Source organism: Cebidichthys violaceus, unplaced genomic scaffold (assembly GCF_023349555.1).
Source record: "Cebidichthys violaceus isolate CVI_PGR_0920_01 unplaced genomic scaffold, fCebVio1.0.p SCAF_26, whole genome shotgun sequence".
Lineage (NCBI taxonomy): Eukaryota > Metazoa > Chordata > Actinopteri > Perciformes > Stichaeidae > Cebidichthys > Cebidichthys violaceus.
The window spans coordinates 4,479,278-4,501,679 of NW_027176439.1; the positions used below are offsets into that span (position 1 = coordinate 4,479,278).

At 46.1% G+C, this 22,402-nt stretch overlaps 1 protein-coding gene across 1 annotated transcript in view; it reads right to left on the bottom strand.

Annotated features, from left to right (window-relative positions):
- Window positions 1-1,201: 1,201 nt before the first annotated feature.
- notch1b (notch receptor 1b) overlaps window positions 1,202-22,402 on the bottom strand; it is a 35,433-nt gene continuing 14,232 nt past the window's right edge. Inside the window, 25 exon segments of the mRNA XM_068720713.1 lie at window positions 1,202-4,113; window positions 4,255-4,352; window positions 4,489-4,636; window positions 4,883-5,181; window positions 6,595-6,760; window positions 7,040-7,130; window positions 7,464-7,677; window positions 9,338-9,486; window positions 9,595-10,029; window positions 10,118-10,689; window positions 11,123-11,235; window positions 11,759-12,016; window positions 12,796-12,928; window positions 13,612-13,796; window positions 13,934-14,087; window positions 14,699-14,900; window positions 15,385-15,613; window positions 15,751-15,903; window positions 16,451-16,570; window positions 17,390-17,503; window positions 17,653-17,798; window positions 17,909-18,101; window positions 19,580-19,690; window positions 19,794-20,027; window positions 20,188-20,301. Of these exon segments, the coding sequence (XP_068576814.1) occupies window positions 2,749-4,113; window positions 4,255-4,352; window positions 4,489-4,636; window positions 4,883-5,181; window positions 6,595-6,760; window positions 7,040-7,130; window positions 7,464-7,677; window positions 9,338-9,486; window positions 9,595-10,029; window positions 10,118-10,689; window positions 11,123-11,235; window positions 11,759-12,016; window positions 12,796-12,928; window positions 13,612-13,796; window positions 13,934-14,087; window positions 14,699-14,900; window positions 15,385-15,613; window positions 15,751-15,903; window positions 16,451-16,570; window positions 17,390-17,503; window positions 17,653-17,798; window positions 17,909-18,101; window positions 19,580-19,690; window positions 19,794-20,027; window positions 20,188-20,301 (5,996 nt within the window). The 3' untranslated portion in view covers window positions 1,202-2,748.

The window sequence follows — 22,402 nt, forward strand, 5'->3', positions numbered from 1 at the left end:
TATTTTTACTGTAAGGTTTGAACTTTGAACTTCAACGGTGTCACTAGCGGTGCATCATGGGAGCGGTAGTTCTTTTCGGAGTCACGGGCTATTTCATTGATATAAACAGATCAAGTGCAATGACAGCTTCTAAGGTGTTCCCTTAAACCTGTGATAAGCGAGGATGGAGGACCATTCTAGAAAAGCCTGCAAATGCCACGGCACCCCAGACCTCCAGGGGCCCAGACCCCCAGGGCCCCAGACCTCCAGGAAGCCCAGACCTCCAGGGGCCCAGACCCCCAGGGGCCCAGACCTCCAGGGGCCCAGACCCCCAGACCCCCAGACCTCCAGGGGCCCAGACCTCCAGGGGCCCCACAAGTTCCAGGTTCACCGTGTGTTCAACTGGTTTATGCTAATTTACTGATAAAGAACAATATCAACTGCCACAATAAGGACCATTATCAACTAATATGACAAGTAAATTTCCCAATAATTGATTAAGAAATTGTCTCTTGACCTCTTCAAATGTGTTCTTTGGTCTGAGCAACTGAGACGATGGAACCAGAGATTTGGCTCTTCTGCAAGAAAAAATTAAGGGTTTTGTTGTGGATACTTTCTTACCTGCTTTTGAGGCCAAGAGACATTGTCATAATATGATTAACACACCTTCATTCTGTCAGTTTTGAGCTTACATGTTGGATAGTTTGTGTGTTTAATCGCCACGCAGCAAATGTGGGGTCAGATAGTATTCTATCTCAGACAAGTACAAAGCACAGACACAGTTAGGAACTGGGGATTATTTGGGACCCAGTAAATCTTTTTCCTTTTCCCCCCCAGTAAATGAATCCAGCTATCGCAATCAATCATGAATAGATTGCTTTGTCTAGTTTAGATTTTTCCTGTTTCCGTGATAAACACAAGCTGCAGAAACAGCCCAGCTGGACCTTTTATCTAAGTCAGTCAAATGTGATCATTCTAACCAGCACTAGAGGGAGACACACTAAGAGAAATATGTGGCCCCTTCAGCAAACTTCAAAAGAATAAATGAAGTGAAACTTTTTTACTATCAGAGGCTCATGTTCATACTGTGGTTATTGTACTATATATATATATATATATATATATAATCATCCAGCCAACCTGTTGTTTCACAGTGTGTATAGAAGATATTGATCTTTAGAGATCTTGAAAAGTAATTTAAAGAAAGAAAAGACAGTTCTCATAAGTTCAAGACACACAAGTGCCATTTATTATACCAAGAAACATATTTACAGAAAAGAAAATGAAAACAGGAAATACATTTCTTGCAAATGGTAACTGTATAGGAGGAAGGAAACATATTGCAGATATTACAACTCACTACAACCTAATGTTTTTCTTTAAATCATAACATTTTGCAAACTACAGGAAGTGTCTCACAAAGTATTAATGCGGACACAACTGAGAACTTAGCCAACAGTTTTTCCATTTAACCAAAGTGTAACAAAAACATTTTATAATATGCACAGATGGTTGCCTCAGTTGATTTTTATGTGTTACAGGACAGTGAATAAATATCAATTTATAAAACCTCAATATTTGTTTTTTTTTTGTGCTTTTTATGAGAAAAATGTCTCCTAATAATATATCGTATTTATTTGTATATAGTTCAAATTTATTTATGCATAAGGGACAGTAAAATATAAAATATATATATTCTGTTCTGTTTGACATTTTAGAGGCTGTTGACTGGTGCGGGACCTATCAAAATTACATGCTTAAGACATCAGATTTCTTAAACAAAATCCTGCTTACATAGGGAAATTCATAACATATTTACAGAAAGAAGAACACAGCCATAGGCTCAAACTAATAGGAGGGAGAGGGGAAATGAAGTTTCCTTTTCCCTCTGGACAACAACATACGCTGTGGCCAACGGGCCAGTTCTCAAACACCAACAGATACTCAAGCCTGTCTTAACCGCCAATCTCCAAGATGGCTGTATACTGTACAACATATCACATCTCCACCACATCTCTACGTATGAATGCGTATCGAATCTAGAGGCGCGACACAATGCCGTTCCGTTGATTCAAGAAATGTACACAACAGTAGAGTGTAACTAAGAATCGCATGATATTTAAAAAAAAAAAAAAAAGGGGCAAACTGTGAAAACAAACCGGGTCCGTGCGTGAAACACAGAACACGTGTTCTGTTAACATTCACAGCTTGTTCATCATCGACCGACGACAATATCTCCCACACACACATTGGAATAACGCCGAAACTTAAAATGTGCTATATAAAACGCCCCATAATCACAAGAGTTTTTATAAACAAGATTATACAAAAAAAAAAAAAAAAACTAAAACAAAATATAAACAAAGATTGAGAAATCATATGAAAAAAAAGGGCAAAAGACTAAAAGTCCTTAAGGAAATAAATACCCAGTGTGTACGCTGCGGCTTCACTGCAGGAAAAAAGAAATGCTAAAAGAAAAGAGTCTCTCTAAAGGACTCTCCGTCCTCTGTTGGACCCAGCACCACGGATCCCAGAAATTTCTGTAAGCAGGCAATGCGTATAAATAAGGCATTAATAAATAAAAAGAATGGATGAAACGCAGGTGTGGCTGTTAGTATAAAAGCATATAAAAAAATGTCCTATTAAATCGTGTTTACAGCTTTGCCCTTTTTCTTTTCTTTTTTTCTTTTTTTTCCCCCACAAAGAGTGCCTTTTTTTTTTTATAAAAAAATATACAGCAGCTCGTCTGGGCGTAAACATACAAGCTGTTTATTTGAACTGTTCAGGTAGATGTGCAATCTGAGCCTGCATGCTTGTCGGGGGACTTGAAATGCCCTCTGACCAGTCGGACATGTTGGAATGAGGGGACGAACTCGACCACTGGTCGGGGGAGCCGGGGGAGGGGGTCAGAAAGGGGTGGTCAGGCACCTGGACCTGATGGTTTGGGGTGTTGTCCATGGGGCCTGAATAGCTGTGCTGGGAGGGCGGGGTGAGGAACTGGGTGCTGGGCATTGACTGGTTGATGGAGGAGGGCATGATCTGGGTCTCCTGCGGCAGGATGGTGTGGATGGGCATGCTGGAGTTGCCGGTGCCCTGCTGCAGCTCCGGGGAACTGAGCTCCCCGCTGATGAAGCTCTGGCTGTTGGCCGTGTTCGAGTTCTGGTGCTGCAGCTGGATGCTCTGCTGCTGCTGCTGTTGTTGGAGCTGCTGCAGGTTCTGCATCTGCTGCATCTGCTGAGCCTGCTGCTGCATGATGTGGGGCTGCGGACCCAGCCTGGTGCTCTGGATCCCCTGGTAGGTCATCATCTGAGATAGGCCGGCGGGGTGGCCGTTGTGGAGGGACGTCATCATCCCGTGCTGCCCTCCCGGGTGCAGGCCTCCCTGACCGCCGGGGGCTCCTCTCATGGGGTTGAACTGGCCTGGCTGGCTCATGGTGCCGTGCATCCTGGACAGCCAATCACACTGGCCGTTTATGGCGCCCTGGCCACCGGAGCCAGACACGGGCAGATGGGTGAGACGCGGAGGCAGCGGGTCAAACTGCATCCGAGCCAGCTCCTGCTTGTTCGGCATCACCATGTGGTTCACGGACAGGTGGGGATCGGACATACCCTGCAGGTGGTTCAGGGATACAGACGGCGACTGCTGGAAAGGCGAGGTCATCATGGGCGGCGAGGCCACATCGGAGACGTAGCCATGTGGAGACTCCAACGAGTCAACGGGTGACAGCACACCGGAGCTGTCCAGGAGGTTCCCGGGCTTCCCGTCCTGCGAGTTCTTCTTCTTCACCTTCATGTCTTTGCCCTCCTTGCAGCCGATGCCCTTGGCGCTGGGCTTGCGGGCCTTTTTGCCCTGGCCTTGAGGCTGGTGCTGCTTCATGCCGCCCAGGTAGCCGTTGGGCGAGCAGAGAGGGGGCGACAAGGTGGTGCCGAGTGACCCTCCGTGCATGTGAGGACTCCGTACCAGGTTGTAGTCGTCCATCAGCCGCACGATGTCGTGATGCATCCTCTCCTGTGCAATGTCTCTGGGTAGCCGGTCCATGTGGTCAGTGATTTCTCTGTTGGCAAAGTGGTCCAGTAAGACCTTGGCAGTCTCGAAGCTTCCTTCCCTAGCAGCCAAGAATAGAGGAGTTTCCTCCTGAGGCAGACAGAAAGGAGACATCACGTTAAGAGGATCACAGACGGCCGAGGAATGCTTTTGTTTCAGAAAGATGATTCACTATTGTTTTACAGAGTTAAGAGCAGCAAGAGACAGCTTGCTTTTTTTTTTTTTTTTTACCTTGTTGTTTTGCATGTCCTTGTTGGCACTGTTCTTGAGAAGCACAATTACAGCCTCCACGTTATTTACTGCTGCGGCCCAATGCAGGGCTGATTTACCTTAAGAAACAAAAACGGGCTTATTAGAAGTGTTCTTTCGATGCATTTGAGGGTCTTTTGACGTTTGACTGCTTTCAACGCCGAATCGCATTGATTTGTAGGCTCATACAAGTATCATAAGACAGAGAAACCTTACCGAAATCATCGATCGCATTGACGTCAGCGTGGCAGTTTATGAGCTCCTCCACCATGCCCTCCACTGCCAGCCTGGCAGCCAAGATCAGCGGTGTGGTGCCATCATGCATGCGGGCATCCAGGTCCGTGGCGCGGTTCCTTATCAGAATCTACAGAGACACAAGACATGTTTTGAGCTTTTGAGCTGAACATGAACCCATCAATCAAAATGTTGTACTTCAAAGGTCGACTCAAATATTCTAATAAATTAAATTCTAAGTAACTAAAACCTGGAAACAGCTAATGTTTTCACACCTTTGTGAGATTAAATTACTTAAACAGTTACGTTTCACTGACAAATCGATTTTATTTTAGCACTAAAACTATATAAAAAAAAGTGGCATATGAGAGCTCACCTGGAACACCCCCTGGGCATCAGCAGCCACAGCAGCATGCAGAGGCGTCCTGCCCATATTGTCCTGGACGTTGGCGTCGGCGCTGGCCTCCAGCAGGCGCTTGGCGGCGTCAGAGCGAGCGTAGCGGGCGGCCAGGTGGAGGGCGGTTTCACCCGTGCGGTCGGTCTGGTTGTGGAGGTTAGCTCCCTGGTAGATGAAGTCGTTGATCACGTTGGCCGAGGCGTCCTCCTCCTCCTCGCTGTTGCCCGTTTCTAAACCTCCCCCGCTGCAGGACGCAATCATCAGCGGTGTGAATCCATCTGGACAGAGAAGGGAGAGGGTGGGGGGGGTGGGGGGGGTGGAGATGATGCACGGTCAGCACGGCACCGGTAACTGCTGCAGGAGCCGCGCACTTCAAAGCGGCAGGCAGATCAAAACACAGCAACAAACAAATCGAATGTGGATTTGACACTTTTGCCTGAGTTGAATCATCACAGCCCTCTCCTTTTTCGATAACGGATTCTGATCAAGGCCCCCGACACAGGAGAGGCTTCAGAAGGAAAGCGAAGCTGGGGGGATAGAGGCCGGGGCTCGCTAAAGCTCGGCTGCAGCAAAAAAACGAAGCATTAATATCTAACTGTGAGAGGCGGCTCAGTCAGTCGACTTGAATGGGGTTTTCTCCTCTTCAAAAGGATAGCGAGCCCCAGATCTCGCAGATTTGGTCGATTCAAGTGCATCGAACCACGACGGGGGGAAACGTGTGCTCTCAAGTTGTTAACCCTGTTACTTTGATTTTTCATAGCCGTTCCTCAGGGAATTTGGCACTTACTACAAAATTGGGTTTTTGCATTTGATGCCCTCATTGGTTTTTGTAATGTGGAATAGAAAGGAGAAGAAAAAAAAAACAGAGGCCCATAACTGGTCGAATGATTAATCTGATCAGGAATCAGTGTTTTCCCCCCAGGCTCCTGGCTTCCAGCCGGCTGCTTTGAAGAAGATCCTTTACCCTGAGGACATGGGGCTTTAGCTACTCCTACATGCGCGATTACACACACACACACACACACACACACACACACACACACACACACACACACACACAAAAACGCACACACTATAAATGTGGAACATTCGCTCAGAAAAGGCATGAATCAATCCAGACACACACACATACACACACACACACACACACACACACACACACACACACACACACACACACACACACACAGCACTAGAAATGTTCATTCAAAAAGTTATGAGTCATTCTGCTAAATCCTTTTCTAAGCTTGTGACCCCTAAAAACAAAGCAAACTAACCATTCTCACAAGTTATGACATATCACATGTTCTATTAACGCATAGTTTTTCTTTTTCAAATTGTTTCATTTGAAATATTTTTTAGAGGTCTGAAGACCCCAGAAGAAAAAAAGGCAACAATTACAGTTAAATCGGAAATAATAGAGCTAATTTTGTGGAACAGAAATAAATTAATTTTCATTCTTATACAGTACCTTTACTTGACTTGTAAAGATAACAACTTCTTCCTATATTCCATACATATTTTCCCTCATCATTAAAGCTATGCTGACATATTAAATCATGGAATATGTACCGAGTCATCCAAAATTAAAATGAACCACATTCAGGTCCACATCCACCGATTCTGTCCACATGCGTTGGAACACAGAACTCCCTAATAGTAAGTTAGTTAGTGAGTCTTCAGTCACCCACCTGGTCCCCGGACATTGACATCCATGCAGTCATTTTCAATCTCGCCCTGAGGCGGTGTGGGAGCAATGGAGGGGATGCGCAGGTCAGCGGCGTCCAGGTGCTGCTGCGTCCACTGCCGGTGGTCCGTCTTGTCGTCCACCTCCAGTATAGCCTGCTCGTCAAACTGCTGAAACAGGGACAGCAAGCGGTCAGGCAATTTGAAATTGAGCACGAGGGTTTAAATTATAAAATCACAATGGAACAAAAAAAGCATTTCAACTTAATTTGAACACAGATGATGAAATTATTCTTCTTTAGGCAACTACTACTTTTTTTTACAATTAAATTAGTTTCAATGGGAATTTTCAAAATTCTTGAATTAGTATTTGTAAGAAATTAAAACTTAGAAAAAATTGAGAAAAATCCTTAAAAGCTCCTTTGGTGTGTAATATTTCCGTTTCCTTACCCTGAAGCGTTTTACATCCGAGGGCTCGTCTTCTCCCCATTCATTCTGGGTGTCATCCATGAGTGAAATGTCTGAGGGGTTTTTCAGTGGCCTGTGATGAAGCAGAAAACCCAGTAAAAATCCACGCACTCTGCTGCTTCCATCTCATCCGAAACACTCACCATTAATGGCGCAGCAATGCCGAAAAAACAAAAGCATTGATTAAATCCATACCCCACCCCTCTGCCCTTACAAGTCAATTAATGCGCACCTAAACCTGCTATATCATTATCATTAATGATCCAAGCAAAAGCCCCCTTTCCCAAAATTTGTCTGATCACCGGTTACAGCCGTTCTGACCATCAGAACTAGCCCTTCACCTGACCCGCAAAGAAACAGGTACCCGATGACGGGGAGCGCCATTGGTGAATAAACGGAAACTTACTTTAATCCCACTGAATCCTCTCCGACAGGCTCACGTCTCTTCTTCTTGCTGGTCTCTGTGGTCTTGAAGCCCTCGGGGAGCCAGAGGCGCCCGTGCTCATGGCGGCGCTTTCGGGCAGCCACCATCCCCACTGTGAGGAAGGCCAGCATCCCAATGCCACCCAGGACCAAGTAGATCGGGTAGAGTTCCTGCGGAGGCTGGGGGTCCACTCCGCCTGGTAGGAAAGGGGACAACATGGTCAAGACGGGCCGAGGAACGGACGTGGACGGACAAGAGGACGGACCAGGACACCCGGGATCCGCCCGAGTGTTGGAGCAGAGCTAGTCCGGCTCTTCTTCGCCCCCGCGGTTCCCACTCCGGAACACACCGCAACCAGCAGCGAGCGCCAGAAAGTGACTGACGATCCTCAGCGTTTGTAAAGCTAGCTTCTACTATCTATTCAGTAATAATCAGAATTGCTAACCACTTTTCATCAAAAAAGGAAAAAAAAGAAAAAAGGATGGGGCGTGATAAAAGGGAAAAAAAAGGAAAAAAAGGGGGAAAAAAGCGAATACCACCACCTCCTCTCTCCCTTTTCAACCCAGGGTACCAAGAGACAACTTTACCATTTCTTCTTTAAGAGAAAAAAAGGAGGGGGATTAATGAACTTCAAATTACTGCACGCGCTTTAAGCTGTAAAGACGAAGGATTTATTAGGATTTTCGAGATAACAAAGACTCCCAACTTCTAGCACACTCCCGATCAATTTTTCCCCTTCTCTTTTTTTTTTTCTTCCACTAACGATTTTGAAATGATAAACTCCCCCAACCTAAACCCTTAGAGATGCATTAAGTCCTGGTATTACATTCAGCGAGGTGAAGGTTGCAGCAGCCCCTCACACTGCGGGATGAAGTGTGTGTGTGTGTGTGTGTGTGTGTGTGAGTGTGTTATCCGTGGACGTATATGTGTACATGTCTGTGAAGGGGAAGAGAGACAGACACAGAGCGTTATATTGTGTGAGTAGGGGGTTGGATGAGCTGATTTGCAGCAATTAACCATTTTGGAGCCTGAAGCCGGTGGATTTACGCTCAGAGAGAAGGATTGATTGTTTAGGCCATGAGATTCACAATTGCATTTGTTCACCGCTGCATAACAAATACACAATCAAAGAGTGGTAGGGCGAGGACCCGAGCAGAGGGCGCGGCGGATACTTTCGGTTGGAGTGTGCGTGGAAGCAGCGCGTGTGTCTTATCCACTCGTAAACGAGCGCGTATGTGTGGACATTAGAGGAAGGCCTTACCGGTGGATCACATCTATCTCTCCTTACAACTCGTCATTATGCAAACGTTTCAGTTGTGTTTTTACATTTTTTTTTTGGCTGTATTTGTCCTGCTATAAATTCAATTACGCAGACTCCTGGAAGTGATTTGAGTTGTGAATTTGTCTAGGAGGGAAAATCAAATCAGCATCAAAGTTACAGTAATGCCGTTTAAATACGTAACACTTCTGTATATATCGTAAACCAACAATAATAGTCCGTCTCTCACTAGTAATCTTTCAAAACACAGAAGTAACTTTCCGTAAAATTGCATTTTGTCTGGGACTAGTTTCAGGGGCGGATTAATTAAGGCTCACCACGATGAATTGTCATCCAGCGCAACATGTGGCTCGCTGATGTGTTTTTAAACGGCTGTTTGCAGATTACCACACAATGACTTGATGTCCACTTTAATGCGACTCAAGCGAGTTTCACAAAGCTGCTGGTGGATTTTTAATGTCGTACAGAAATGAAAAGGAACCGTGGTTACGGAGTTAAAACGCTCCTGTAACTCCGGTATCGTGTGCATACGTACGTCTTCTTTGATTCATGCAGGCTTGTATAAGGATGTACTTACTAAAAACTGCTTCAATGGTGTAGGGAACATCCAGCTTGCCACTGGAGGCCAACGCCCCGAGGAAAGCTGCAGCATCATTGGTGCTCTGGAAGCACTCAGTGGACTGCTGGAAGCACTGACGGTTGTCCACCTCCAAGTGGACGACTGACCTGTTCAGAGAAGAGAGACGGCGGTTATAAAACCTATTTAGCACACTGAAGCGTGAAGAAATTGCACTAGACTTAAAGAATAAAACGTAATTGAATATCATTGCTCACCCTTTGATCTGCAGGTGATCCAGTTCCCTCTTCATTCTCCTGCTGCCGTCCGCCACGTCATACAGGCTCCTCTTCACCACATTCAGAACCTTGCCAGGAACCTCTGACCACGGCTCCACCGAGCGCTTGACGTTGTACTTCTTCAGCTCGTGCTCGTTCCCGTAATACGGGAACACCATCGTCTCGCCCGCCGCGTCCTTCCTGAACACCACATTGGTGCGGAGGACGCGGCTCAGCTCGCGCAGGAAGCCGAAGGAGTTGTTGAGGAGCTGCTCTGGGGTGATGTGGACCACCAGCACCAACTGGCCCACGGCGAGCTTCTCGGGCATGTTGTCGGCACAGTCCAAGCCGTCCCACTCGCACTCGGCGTTGTTGCAGCCCTGGTCGCAGTGGCCGTCAAAGTAGTGGTCCTTGCAGTATTGGTCATACAGAGGGCTGAGGTGGGGAAAAAAAAGTTAAATTAGAGGTTTGGTAATTTTGAATTAAATTAACTTAATTCTAATTTAGAGATAAGAACACTCACTTGCACTGTCCCTCCAGGTTCTGGCAGTCAAACCCGTCGTAGAGACACCCGGCGTTGTCACACTGTGAGTCGCACTTCCCGTCGTTGAAGTAGCGCCAGCACTGCAGCGAGGCCGAGCAGTTCTTCCACGGGTCGTCGAAGTTGAGCGAGCAGTCCCCGTTGTCCCAGCCGCACGCGTGGTTGTTGCAGAGCACGTCGCAGTACTTGTTGTGCTTCGCCTCCTCGCACAGCGGGATGTCGCAGGCGACCTCCACCTCGGGCGGCAGCGTGATGTCGTCGCCGAACCCTCCCTGGAAGCTGTAATCCAGGATGTGGCAGCGGAGGCCGTTGAAGTTCGTGGGGCAGACGCAGTGGTAGTACGGCGCCTCAGAGGTGTATTCGCACATGCCGCCGTTGTAGCAGGGGTTGGAGTTACAGGGGCTGTCGGTGGGATACTGGCACTCAGGCCCAGTGAACGACGGGGTGCACAGACACTTGGGACTCTTGTGGCCGGAGATGCAGGTGCCTCCGTTGCGGCAGTTGAGGCTGCCGCAGGCCTGGGCGTCATATTCACACGTGGAGCCAGTGAAGCCCTGGACAAGAAAAAAACAACATTTGAATTAGGATTAAGCAAATACTACATTTTGATCCAAATAGAAAGCTTGTAATATATATGCGTTTTCTCATAGGATAAGTTTAGAGTAAGAGAGGGTCAGACTAGAGTAGTACTGTAGTTTGTGGTGCATGGGCACCAGTACAATTATATGAAATTCCTCTAAAGACAAAACATCTTAAAATAAAATATAATATAATAAGAAAATATCTAAAAGATTTAAGTTAGGCTTTAGGGAATAAAGAGAGATCCCAGCCTTAAAGCCTCCATATATTTAAAGGATACGGTTAGATTAAAAGAGAGACGGTCTACATAGTAATGGTTTAATACAATGTTCTTACAAGTGACAAAGATCTGTGTGTGTGTGTGTGTGTGTGTGTGTGTGTTCAGGAGAGTGTGCTGTCGGTACTCACAGGAGGACACTTGCAGATGAAGCCATGCGACGTGTTACTGGCTACAGCGCAGGTCCCTCCGTTGCGACACGGTTTTCCCTTACATCCGTCAAACACTGTGTCACAGCGTTGACCTGCAGAGGAGTCACAGACAAAGAATGTTCATCAAATATTGATGTAGTAATATCATGTTGTGATTTCAGTTTAGGGCAGCAACATATTATCTTTGCTAATTATCAATGAAACTGTTTTCGTAGTTAATCGCTTAGGCAAATAAAATGCGAGTAAATGGTCAAATGATTCCAAAAGTTGATAAAATCTACTATCACATGAGACAAAAATATTCATATTTCACTAGAGAATGTTTGGTTTATATTTTGGTTTGAAAAATGACTTGATATAAGCAATAAGTCGATTATTAAAATGGTTCCACTCGTTCAAAATAAATAAATAAATCAGTTATATTTCAGTTCAAGTTAAGTTCATACAAGCAACATTTGCAGACTGAAGAAAAAGCTACTTTAAAAAAAAAAAAAAGTAATGTAAGTAAGTCCAACTCTATTGTGGGGAATCAAATGTAAGAACTGAATCTAACCGAAAGCATCGCATGTCATCAAAAGGCTAAAAGTCCCCCCCCCCCCCCCCCCGACCGTTTACCTGTGTATCCGATGCGACAGTCGCAGCGGTAGTTGTTGGTGAGCTGGATGCAGCTGTGCGTCCCCCGCGGGTCACAGGGGTTGGAGAGACACTCGTTGATGTCCCCCTCGCAGCGCTCCCCTACGTATCCCGCAGAGCAGATGCACTGGTAGCCTCCGACTCGGTCCACACACTTCCCTTTGTTGAAACACTTGGGCTCTTTGGTGACCGGGTCGGTGAACGGGTTGCAGTCGTCGATGTTGATCTCACAGTGCACACCTGAGGGAGGGTATGGCAGGGGAAGAGGGACAAGTAATGTCAGCTTTCGGTAGTTTCAGAACTAATAAGATTAAGCAGAGCGATCTATACATAATTGATCTATAGCCACAGAAACTACAGTGAAAAAAACTGCTTCTTAATTCCTTCAAAAATGCAAAATGTCTCATTGAGTTATGGCCTATTAAGGGTAAAGTCTAAGGAAAATTCATATAAAAATGTATGTACAAAAATGGTGAAAAACTATATAAAAAGTTAGGGGTCCAGAAAGACCCAATGTCAGAATGTCAATGTCTCACTTTTGTAATGTAACATGCTTTAGTTTAAATCAGAAGCAGGACATGGAGGAACTGATTAAGTATTATTTCTTTTAAATATTGATTCAGAATCTGCAAAAATGATTCTTAAAATTCCTGAATCTAAAAAAAGATCTATTTTAAGGTGACTTTTCCCTTAACTTTGTGTCAAAACCTCTGACATTTTCTCGTTTCTTCTTCTGTCTCAAACAAACGTGTCGGCTTCTTTTTTTTTGGGACACACCCAACTGCGCTGGCACTTTGGGCTGACCTACAACACGCTCTCCCTTCATGTGTGAGAGGGGGAAAAAAAAATCAATGGCGTATTTGACAAGTGGAGGGAAGGGTGGAGGCAAGACGGGAGGAGGAGTTTTTTGCAGACATGCCCTGGCTGCTGTTAAGCCCTAATTAATGAAGCGTGGAGACCGGGAGGAGAGGAGGGGGAGGCGGAGCGGGTGAGGAGGAGTGTGCGTGGGGTCCGCTGACCTTGGGTTCCCCGGGGACAAGAGCATTTGTAGGTATTGATCAGGTCAATGCAGGTGCCCCCGTTCTGGCACGGCTGGGAGAAACATTCATTGATCTCGTCGGAGCAGTTGGTCCCCACGTATCCTGGCATGCACTGAGAGAGAGGAGGAGAAGAAGGAGAAGAAGAAGCAGCGGAGGAGGAAGGAAGAGGAAGGAAGAGGGAGAAGAGAGGGGAAAGTTTAATCGATGTCCGACATGAAATAGATGCTTTTTTGTTTACCTGGCTGTTTTCTGGCCTGCATCCTGCCAAGGCCAGCAGATCCTCTATTCCAGAGGAGATTAACATAACCAAGCTGTTTGTCTTCTATTTATAACCAGGCCTCTTCATTAGGACTGCCTAGTGTTGTTTCAGCTGAAAGGATGCCCGCTGCACACCCAGGCATTTTAACAAAATCATGAAGAAAAAAAATCTAAACAAGTACAACAAGGTGTGCAAATTCAAGAAAGTTAAATAAGGTAATGATGAGACTTTAGAAATGCCAAGTAGAGTGACATTTAAGGCTCAGTTTGCAATTAAAATCAACATTAACTGAAAAGACACAGCCCTGATTGGGCTAATTTAACCGGAAAAAATGTCACAACACAAAATTACGTTTAATTAACTCTCTGCAAGTTACTATAAAAAAGGTAAAATAATACGTGTTGGAATTCTATTTAGACCAGATGCATTCTATAACATAGTATAACATCAAAAAAGATTGCGGTGACATGATTTCTGAATTCATTTCACATTGAATTCACAACAACTAGATGCATAGCTTTCTTTAGCGCTGTTACCTTGCAGGTGTATCCTCCTAAAAAGTCAGTGCAGGTGGCTCCGTTCTGGCAGGGGTTGGGGGTGCACTCGTCCACCTGCTCCTCACAGTAACTTCCCGTATATCCGACCTGGCAGTGGCAGTAGTGAACGTTTCCTGCGTCCAGACACTGACCCGAGTTACGACACAGATGGGCCACGTCGACTCCTACGCAGACAGGATGAGACGGTGGGCTTTTCAGGTTTCACCGTCAAACCAATTCACACTCTATTTATGATATCGCAATTTGAATATGCAAAAAAAAAGAACGCCTTTGGCCGAACCCAGGTTAGCTCTCTTCTCACCTCTTTGTTTGGCTGCCACCTCGCAGGAGACGCTCGGGACGTCACAGTAAAGGCCCGTCCAGCCAGTCTCACACTCGCAGCTGTAGGTGGTTCCCCTCTGCCAGCACGTTCCCCGGTTCTTACAGGGGGACGAGTCGCACCAGCGGACCAAGTTCTGAAAGGTGCAAACGCGCGGCCTCTCCTCAGTAATTTACTCTCACGAGTTGAAATATCCCAAAAAAAGTGATTTGGTGATTTACAGGTCAAAAGGAGAAGTCTAAGATTATACAGTATGTCAGTGTAAAGCTACACCAGCTGTACGTTTAGTATCAAAGACATCTGAAATACTTTCACTTTTAAACCAAGTTATCCCAGTTTTTACCTTGACATCTTTTGGCCTGTAAGTCGCCAAATCAGAGTTTACTGGAATACTTTATGAAACTTGATCAAACTTAAAGGGAAAGTTCACCCCCAACATCAAAAATACACATTTTTCCTTATAGTGCTATTTATCAATCTAGATTGTTTAGTAGTTGGTTGAACTAAAATGTAGTTCCTATATGAAACTTTAGTTTTTCAAATTCAAGTGCCATCTATTTCCACTATATTGAAAAGAAGGCAGACATTTCCACAGCCGATATCTCCAAAACTAGGTATCTCACACCAAAACAAAAAAGATTTATAAGTAGCACTACAGGTAAGAGGGAAAAAAAATGTATTATATGCTGGGGGGGGGGGGGGGGGGGGGGGGGACTGTCCCTTTAAAGCGCCTCTCCTTCCCCCTACCTGACAGTTGAGGCCGGTGTATCCGTGTGGGCAGGTGCACTTGTAGGTGCCGTAGCTGTCATGGCATGTGCCTCCGTTCAGGCAGGGCTTGGAGTCACACTCGTTGATGTCGTGCTGGCAGTAGCTCCCGATGAAGCCCGGCGGACACAAACACGTGAAGGTGTTGATGCCGTCCAAACAGCTGCCGCCGTTGAAGCAGGAGCTGCGGGGAAAAAGAAAACAGAGATGAGAATGTTGGAAATAAGTATTCTGCAGCTTTGTAGGAGGAAGAGAAACAAATAAATACATACTCTCATGACCTGAAACTGCAGGCTTGTGCTTCATACTTGATACTCCATATTCAGTCTCCCACCTGGGAGCTGCATTGATGATTCTCAGTCTTTGCAATTTAGCAAAACAGCACTACATTTACAAGCTCATTTAGAGTGCAGTCTACTTAACGTCCTGTTTATGGGACAGCTGCAACATATGAGACGTTGAACAAAGCTGGTGTGTGTCAATACTCCACCAGAGGGGGCAGTGGTGGACAGGCAAATGGGGTCTAACAAGTGGACGAAAGTGAACCTGTTGATCTGAGCAGATGCCCTTACTCACCAATCTGTGTATGTACAGACGATTACCAGTCTGTCTTAACTCTTAAATTAAAAGCTGCGGGGTTTGAACGTGGCACTCCGTGAGCTGCGTACCTCTCAGTGCAGTCGGGAGTGTTATTTTCACAGTGGATCCCGCTGAAGCCGGGCGGGCAGGTACAGGTGTAGCTGTTGACGCAGTCGGTGCAGTTGGCTCCGTTCTTGCACGGGTTGCTCTCGCACTCGTTGATGTCCTCCTCGCACTTCGTGCCCCGAAAGCCGGCGAGGCAGGTGCACAGGAAGCCGTTCACCTCGTCCTTACAGAGGCCTCCGTTGCTGCAAGGGTCTGCGGGAGGAGGGGCGGGAGGACAAAAAAAGCTCAGTACAGTGTTTTCAGGTCTTTGCTTTTGGTTTACAACGAGTCTACAGAATAATCGATTAAGCGGCAGAAGTGAAGAGAGAGAGAGAGACTGGAGGACGCACTGGGCTTGCAGTCATCGATGTTGCTTTCGCAGTTGCGTCCAGTGAAGCCCGGTTTGCAGGCACAGCGGTAGCTGCCCAACGTGTTCTGGCAGATTGCTCCGTTGCGACAGGGATTCTTCACACACTCTTTGATGTCCACCTCACATGTTTGTCCTTGGAGGGGTGGAAAGAGGAAGACAAAGTAAATGTCACCTTTTCTTTGAATGGTGGCACACAACAAGCACACGTGGATAACAGGATAGGACAACGCGCTGATTCCCAGCAGGGAGAATAAGTATGTATGTATATACATACGCAATCCACAAATATGTATCTATTATTTTATTGTTTAGTTTTCTTATTCTATAGGATACTATTCTGTTTTTTCTGTTTGTTAGTTGCTTATTGGAGGAACAAAATAATTTCACTAGACCTCGTACTGTGTATTTTTTGATTTGATATAAATACACAAGAGAAAAGTACAAATCCTCTGCACAGCAGTATCATTCAGTAGAGAGAAGGATGTGTCACGCACAGCAAAACCCGTTCAAAACGTATTCTGGCATTTTTTTTTACAGTACTAGAGAAAAAATATAACATCCAGAAACATGAGTTCTGAACTCTAAATGTGTCTTTTCTCTGTTGGGAATACATAGTAGAACCGTTGTGTCTACGGTACAGTTCCTGTAGGACACACAGGTATGCAGACATTAATGTGTACCTTGCCATCCTTCAGGACAGACGCAGGAGAAGCTCTGATAGTCCTCCGACTCCTGACACACTCCTCCATGCTTGCAGGGTTTGGAGCTGCAGGGAGCCATCAAGGTTTCACAGTTCTCTCCTGTAACACACAGACAAAAGAAAACACACACACACACACACACACACACACACACACACACACACACACACACACACACGCACGCACACACACACACACACACACACACACACACACACACGCACACACAAACACAGCTTTTATTAAAATAAATAACATTTGTGATGCGATAAACATTAACTTTCACCTTGTGATATCATGTAGGGGTCATGAACTTGGAGATAACCCAACCCAAATGGACACAGAATCATCTTTCAATCAGTGCTATCACTAGATTTTAGCCAGGTTCTGTCAGTGCTAGAGGCCTGCGGAGACATTTCCCTATCTGTTTCCATAACACATGGCTCGCACAGGAAGCCGGCTCCAGTTTCCGGCAATTGTGAAGCCATTTGCTGTTCTGTGAGACAGGAAGCAGGCAAACAGGAAATGTGTCAAGCACCCCCCCCGTTCCCACCCCGACACAAGCAAAGCCCTTTTATTATTCAAAGTCCTGTGGATTTTTCCGAAAAGACGACTCGACAAATACAAGACAATTTGCCCTCAGCCTTTCCATCATTATCTGTTTTGTCAAATAATAAGTCAGATGACATAAAAATATTTTCCAGCTCTCTTATCAGGAATGCTTGTGTATCACAGAGTCAGAGGTCCGGTGTCTTTGATTCCTGAGGAAGTCTTGCTGTTGAACTTTACTCAACAGCTATTTCATCCGCCGCACGTTCTTTCCTCTTCGCCCGAATAGCTTACAGCACACAGGCTGTGGAAACTGGAAATGCCACAACCCCCAAGGCGACGCATGAAATATTTCCAATATTTTCATACCCGTGTAAGGCAGGACACAGTTGCACTTGTAGCCTGCGACGTCGTCGATGCACGTCCCCTGATTGAGGCAGGGGTTGGAGGCACATTCGTTGATGTTGGTCTGGCAGTTGGGTCCTGGGGTTAGAGCGGACAATATATTACACACACACACACACACACACACACACACTTCAGTTTAAGTTTAAGGTCAACAGTCAAGTGGCGTGGAAGTTAGGTTTGGATGACGAACACACACACACGCACTCATCCACACCAATACTGACCAGTGAAGCCCATGCGACAGGTGCAAACGTATCCGCTGGTCATGTCCTTGCAGGTGCCTCCATTCATACACGGGTTGGATTCACACTCGTTGTTGTTGATGTCGCAGTTTTTTCCGCTCCAGCCAGAATCGCACAGGCAGTTATAGCTGACGTGGAGAGAAAAACGTGATGAATCTCTAAATGTACCGTAGATACAATGCGCCTGGTGTTTCTGTATTTGAAAGAAGTTTTTAAACGTTCTTTTCGTTTGTCTCACCCGTTGATCTTGTCCTCACAGTGACCGTGGATGCAGGGGTTGCTGAGGCACTCGTTGACCTGGGAGAAGCAGGTGGGGTCCTGGTAACCGTCTGGACACGCGCAGGTGAAGCTGTTGATGCCGTCGATACAGGTGCCGCCGTTGAGGCAGGGGTTGATGGCGCACTCGTCGATGTTGATGTTACACATGGTGCCTGAAAGTTAGAAGAGGATATACCTTTCTGTTACGGCAACAGCTCTCCATTTTTTGGTGAAATGCACTTATAAGCTTTCTTGCCGAGAGTTAGATAAGAAGATTGATACGACTCTCATGTCTGTCTACTAAATATGTACCTGGAGCCAGCAGTCGATTAGCTTAGCTTAGCATAATAACTGAAAACAGGGGGAAACAGTTAGCCTACAACTACTTCTGAAGCTCACTCATCATGTTGCTTCTTTTTTGTTTAATCCATACAAAAACAAACGATATGTGGGGGACTATTTCTTGGCTGGGTGTAGTAAGGAAGTCTTTACTACCAGCCAACAAATAGTCCCACACATAACCCTTTTTTTTTTTTTTACTTATTCAAGCTAGCTGTTTCACCCTGTTTCCGGTCTTTATGCTAAGCTAAGCTAATCATCTCCCGGCCGTTGCCTCACACTTAAGGGACAGATTTGAAAGTGGTATTCAGGGCTCCGGACTGTGATGAGCGTATGTATATGTAGCGAACGCAGAACTTCACGAATCAATCTGTTCAGCTGTTACCGTGTTCCAAAAAAAATGAAGCGGCCTATAGCTAGCTGATGATTTTGATAATCAAAATGAAGAGAGAGAGGAGGAGGCTGGTGGGCAGGGAGAGACAATGAAAGGTTCCGATTCAAATCATGCGCTGGTGCGACCAACTAAGACAGTTGGTAGGACCAGTACTAACAGTGGTAAAGTTAGTCCGGATGTCCTGGGTATTGGTCTTCTCATTAAACTTCCGGCAAGAAAGTGAATAAAGGTTAACCGCATGTCCAAGTATGTCGTTTAAATGATGTAATCTCATCACATAATGTCTTTATTGGTGTGTAGACAGCGACGGGTTTTGAAATAACAACAATCTCGCCAGAGTCACACAGTCACAAAAGCCGCGACACACTGAAGTCTATATCTCAGCGCTGCGAATGTATCAATTTCCAGAAACATGAGGGGGTTTTAAGTCCCCTTTTGTCGGCAACTTGAAGCATTGAAGCCATTCAGCCTGGTGCCACGCATAACATAAAGGCAGCCCATTTAGCTTTAAAGCAGGGACCGGCTACCGAGCTTTTAAAAGCTCAACTTTCAGGAATCTTTCAGGGAATCTTTTCTCCTGCTCAAATCCCAGGTGACTGTGTGTGCCAGAGTGTGTGTGTGTGTCCTCCCCTTTGTATGCGAGGGCAGCTTGCAGTGTCCTAACAGCAGCCGGTCGGGGACAGGGTGGAGCTAGGAAAGTGACACCGGTCGAGCCTCAGAGGAGCGTGCTCACTCGCTCGCCATCTGTCACCCTCCCCATCAAGAACCCTCACTCCTCCGTCCATACGTCCTGCACCTTAAACCTTAAACGCCTCGTTTTGTCTCTCTCGTCACCTGAGACGGCAGCCACGTTTAACCTGTCTTAAGTTAACTTTACAGTTGCAGAGATGACCAACTCTCTGCGTGCAAGTTTCCTACCCGTGTAGCCGGGTTCGCAGGCGCACTCGTAGCCATCGATCTTGTCGATGCAGGTCCCGTAGTCACAGGGATTGCTCTTGCAGTCGTCAATGTTGATTTCGCAGTTGATTCCTGTCAGAAAAATGTGCTTTCAGTATCCTCAAAATTGCAGAACCACGTCACGTTCGTGTCTCTAGTTTGTGTGTGTGTGTGTGTGTGTGTGTGTGGTGGTTACCGGTGGTGCCCTTCAGGCAGCTGCACATGTAGGCGTTCTCCCGGTCCTGGCAGGTGCCTCCGTTCCTGCACGGCTGGCTCAGACACTCGTTGATGTTGGTCTCACACAGCCGGCCGGTGTATCCGGGGTTGCAGTGGCAGCTGAAGGAGGCCAGGCCGTCGATGCAGGTGCCGTAGTGGCACGGGTCGGAGTAACACTCGTTGATGTCCGTCTCACAGTGCCTCCCAGAGTAACCTGGAAAAAATTCATTCTTTTGAGCTTTTTTGTCACGTTTTCGTTTTTTTTTTTTTTTACTCCATTCGGGTAGATTTCACTTTTAACATTCCGTTCCCTTTTTGGAGGGCCTTATAAGTATCTACTTCTCTTATTTCAGCGTTTGTTAAAACTCGTATACCTTCGGTGCACTCGCAGGTGTACTTGTTGGGTCCGTCTGTGCACTTGGCGCCATTTTTGCACGGCGTGCTGGCACACTCGTCGATGTCTATCTGGCAAAGGTTCCCAGTGAAGCCTGTAAAAAACAACAAGGGGGTGTTATTGTGTGCATGTGGGCATGAGGGAGTGTGTGTGTGTGTGTGTGTGTGTGTGTGTGTGTGTTCAGACGTTGCTACTGTGTTCTCACCATTTCAAAACCGATCCCCCTCATAATCCTGAGCCCATGCTATAAGAGCTTTCAACGAATCAGACATCTGCATGTTAATTAACAACTGCGCAACACTGCAAACTCTCTATTTTCCCTTTCACTTCTTTTCAGCACGACTCCAAAAAGAGGGTACGGGAGACTGGGGGAACGATTTGTTCAAGAGGGGGGGGGGGGGGGGGGGGGGGTGGGGGGGGGGGGGGGAAGGGGTTGAAAGCAAGTCGAGGGAGAATGCACATGGGGTTGAGAGAAAAGTTAGGGGGTGACAAAGGACGCAAACGGGCTGAGCCCGTTGCCTCCTTTGTCCCCCCAAACTTTTCCATCACAATGTGCATTCTCCTCGTCTTGCTTTCAACCCTCCCCCCCCCCCCCCCCCCCCCCCCCCCCCCCCCCCCCCCCCCCCCCCCCTCCGCTGCCTACCCGCCTTTAAAAAGAACCAGCTTGACCTTCGACCCTTCACCATTCAAACTCCTTGTCATTCAAACTCAACCAGCAGCTTTTTCTCCTTTATTTTTCCCGGAGTTACTCTCATCACAGACATTTTCTTCTGGTCTCCCCTCTGTCCCATGATGGTACAGTCCAAAGGAAGAGTAGGATGTTGTCTGATGAAGAGATAAAGTTTTAAACCCCCCTCCTCCTCCTCCTCCTCCTCCTCCTCCTCCTCCACACTAACGCGGGAACACACAGGTGGTTTAAGCTAAAAAAAAAAAAGACAGGCTCAGTTGCGGCTAATCCGGTGAGGAATATTTGCGCGGCTGGCTGCGAGCTGATTTCTCCCAGAGGACCTCGCTGGAACCATTCACTGAGGACCGCAGCGTAGACCCGGTGGAGACGCGCTCACATGTGTGTTTTGAGTTACACATGGATGTACATGCATACGAACTGTGGTTGGAGAGCACCATCCGCTCAGAAAAATAAGATGCTAAAACATTATACTACTTCGGCACAAATGGGTTTATTAATGGATACAAAATAATGTACTAATAGCTTAAAAGATCACTTTTAAACTATTAGTAACGGCAACTTTTGGGTTGCCAGGTTGTGGAAAAGCTATTAATGATTACCAACATTTATAACAGCATTATTACAGCACTGTCTATAAAGGGTTTATAAGTAAAAACTAATGAATAGTAAATCAATACTTCACTAATGCTTTAATGAGGTTCAAACTATCAATTAGACAGATATTTTTCACAACCTAATGGCTTAAAACTGATCTATGAAGAGTTGGTAAAATATGTATTAACCATGATTCATCATCCTCATTTAAACCCTGTTAATAATCCTTTAGATACAACTTATTAAGGGGGACTGTACTGACTGAAAGTGCTACCAAACATTTATCTGTCACTCTTTTTGTATAGATTTTTCAGCCCTAGAAATGAAATGCTAACCACACAAAGGCTACTCATTCAACGATAAACAAAAAGAAAGCCAATATCATAAAGAACAAACTTCATTCACAAAAAAAAAAAAAAAAAAAGTGAACGATCAGCTGTTTGCTGCCAGTTTCCAGCAGCGGGAACAGAAGCCGGACGACCCTCCTCAGCGTTACAAATCGAGTGTTTTTTTTGGTGCCGAGATGTGATGCAGAAGTTACGTTTCTTCACAGTCTCAGTCTCAGTCCCCTGTGAAAGAATTTCTTCAGATGCACACAAATGCATCCACACACAAAGGCGGGAGCAGAAATGTAAGCATGCACACACACAACACACACACACACACACACACACACACACACACACACACCACACACACACACACACACACACACACACACACCACACACACACACCATGCACCTCAGCAGCCAAAGAGGGATTTATCCCAGACTGCTGGAATCAGACATTTCAATGGCTCTCAGTGGGGTTTCCATGGCTATTCCATGTACAGAAATAATAAGAGGGACCCTCGCCTCGGGCCTGGCTCGCAACGGGGACAAATTTACATCTCAAGCAGGGCGGTTAAGACC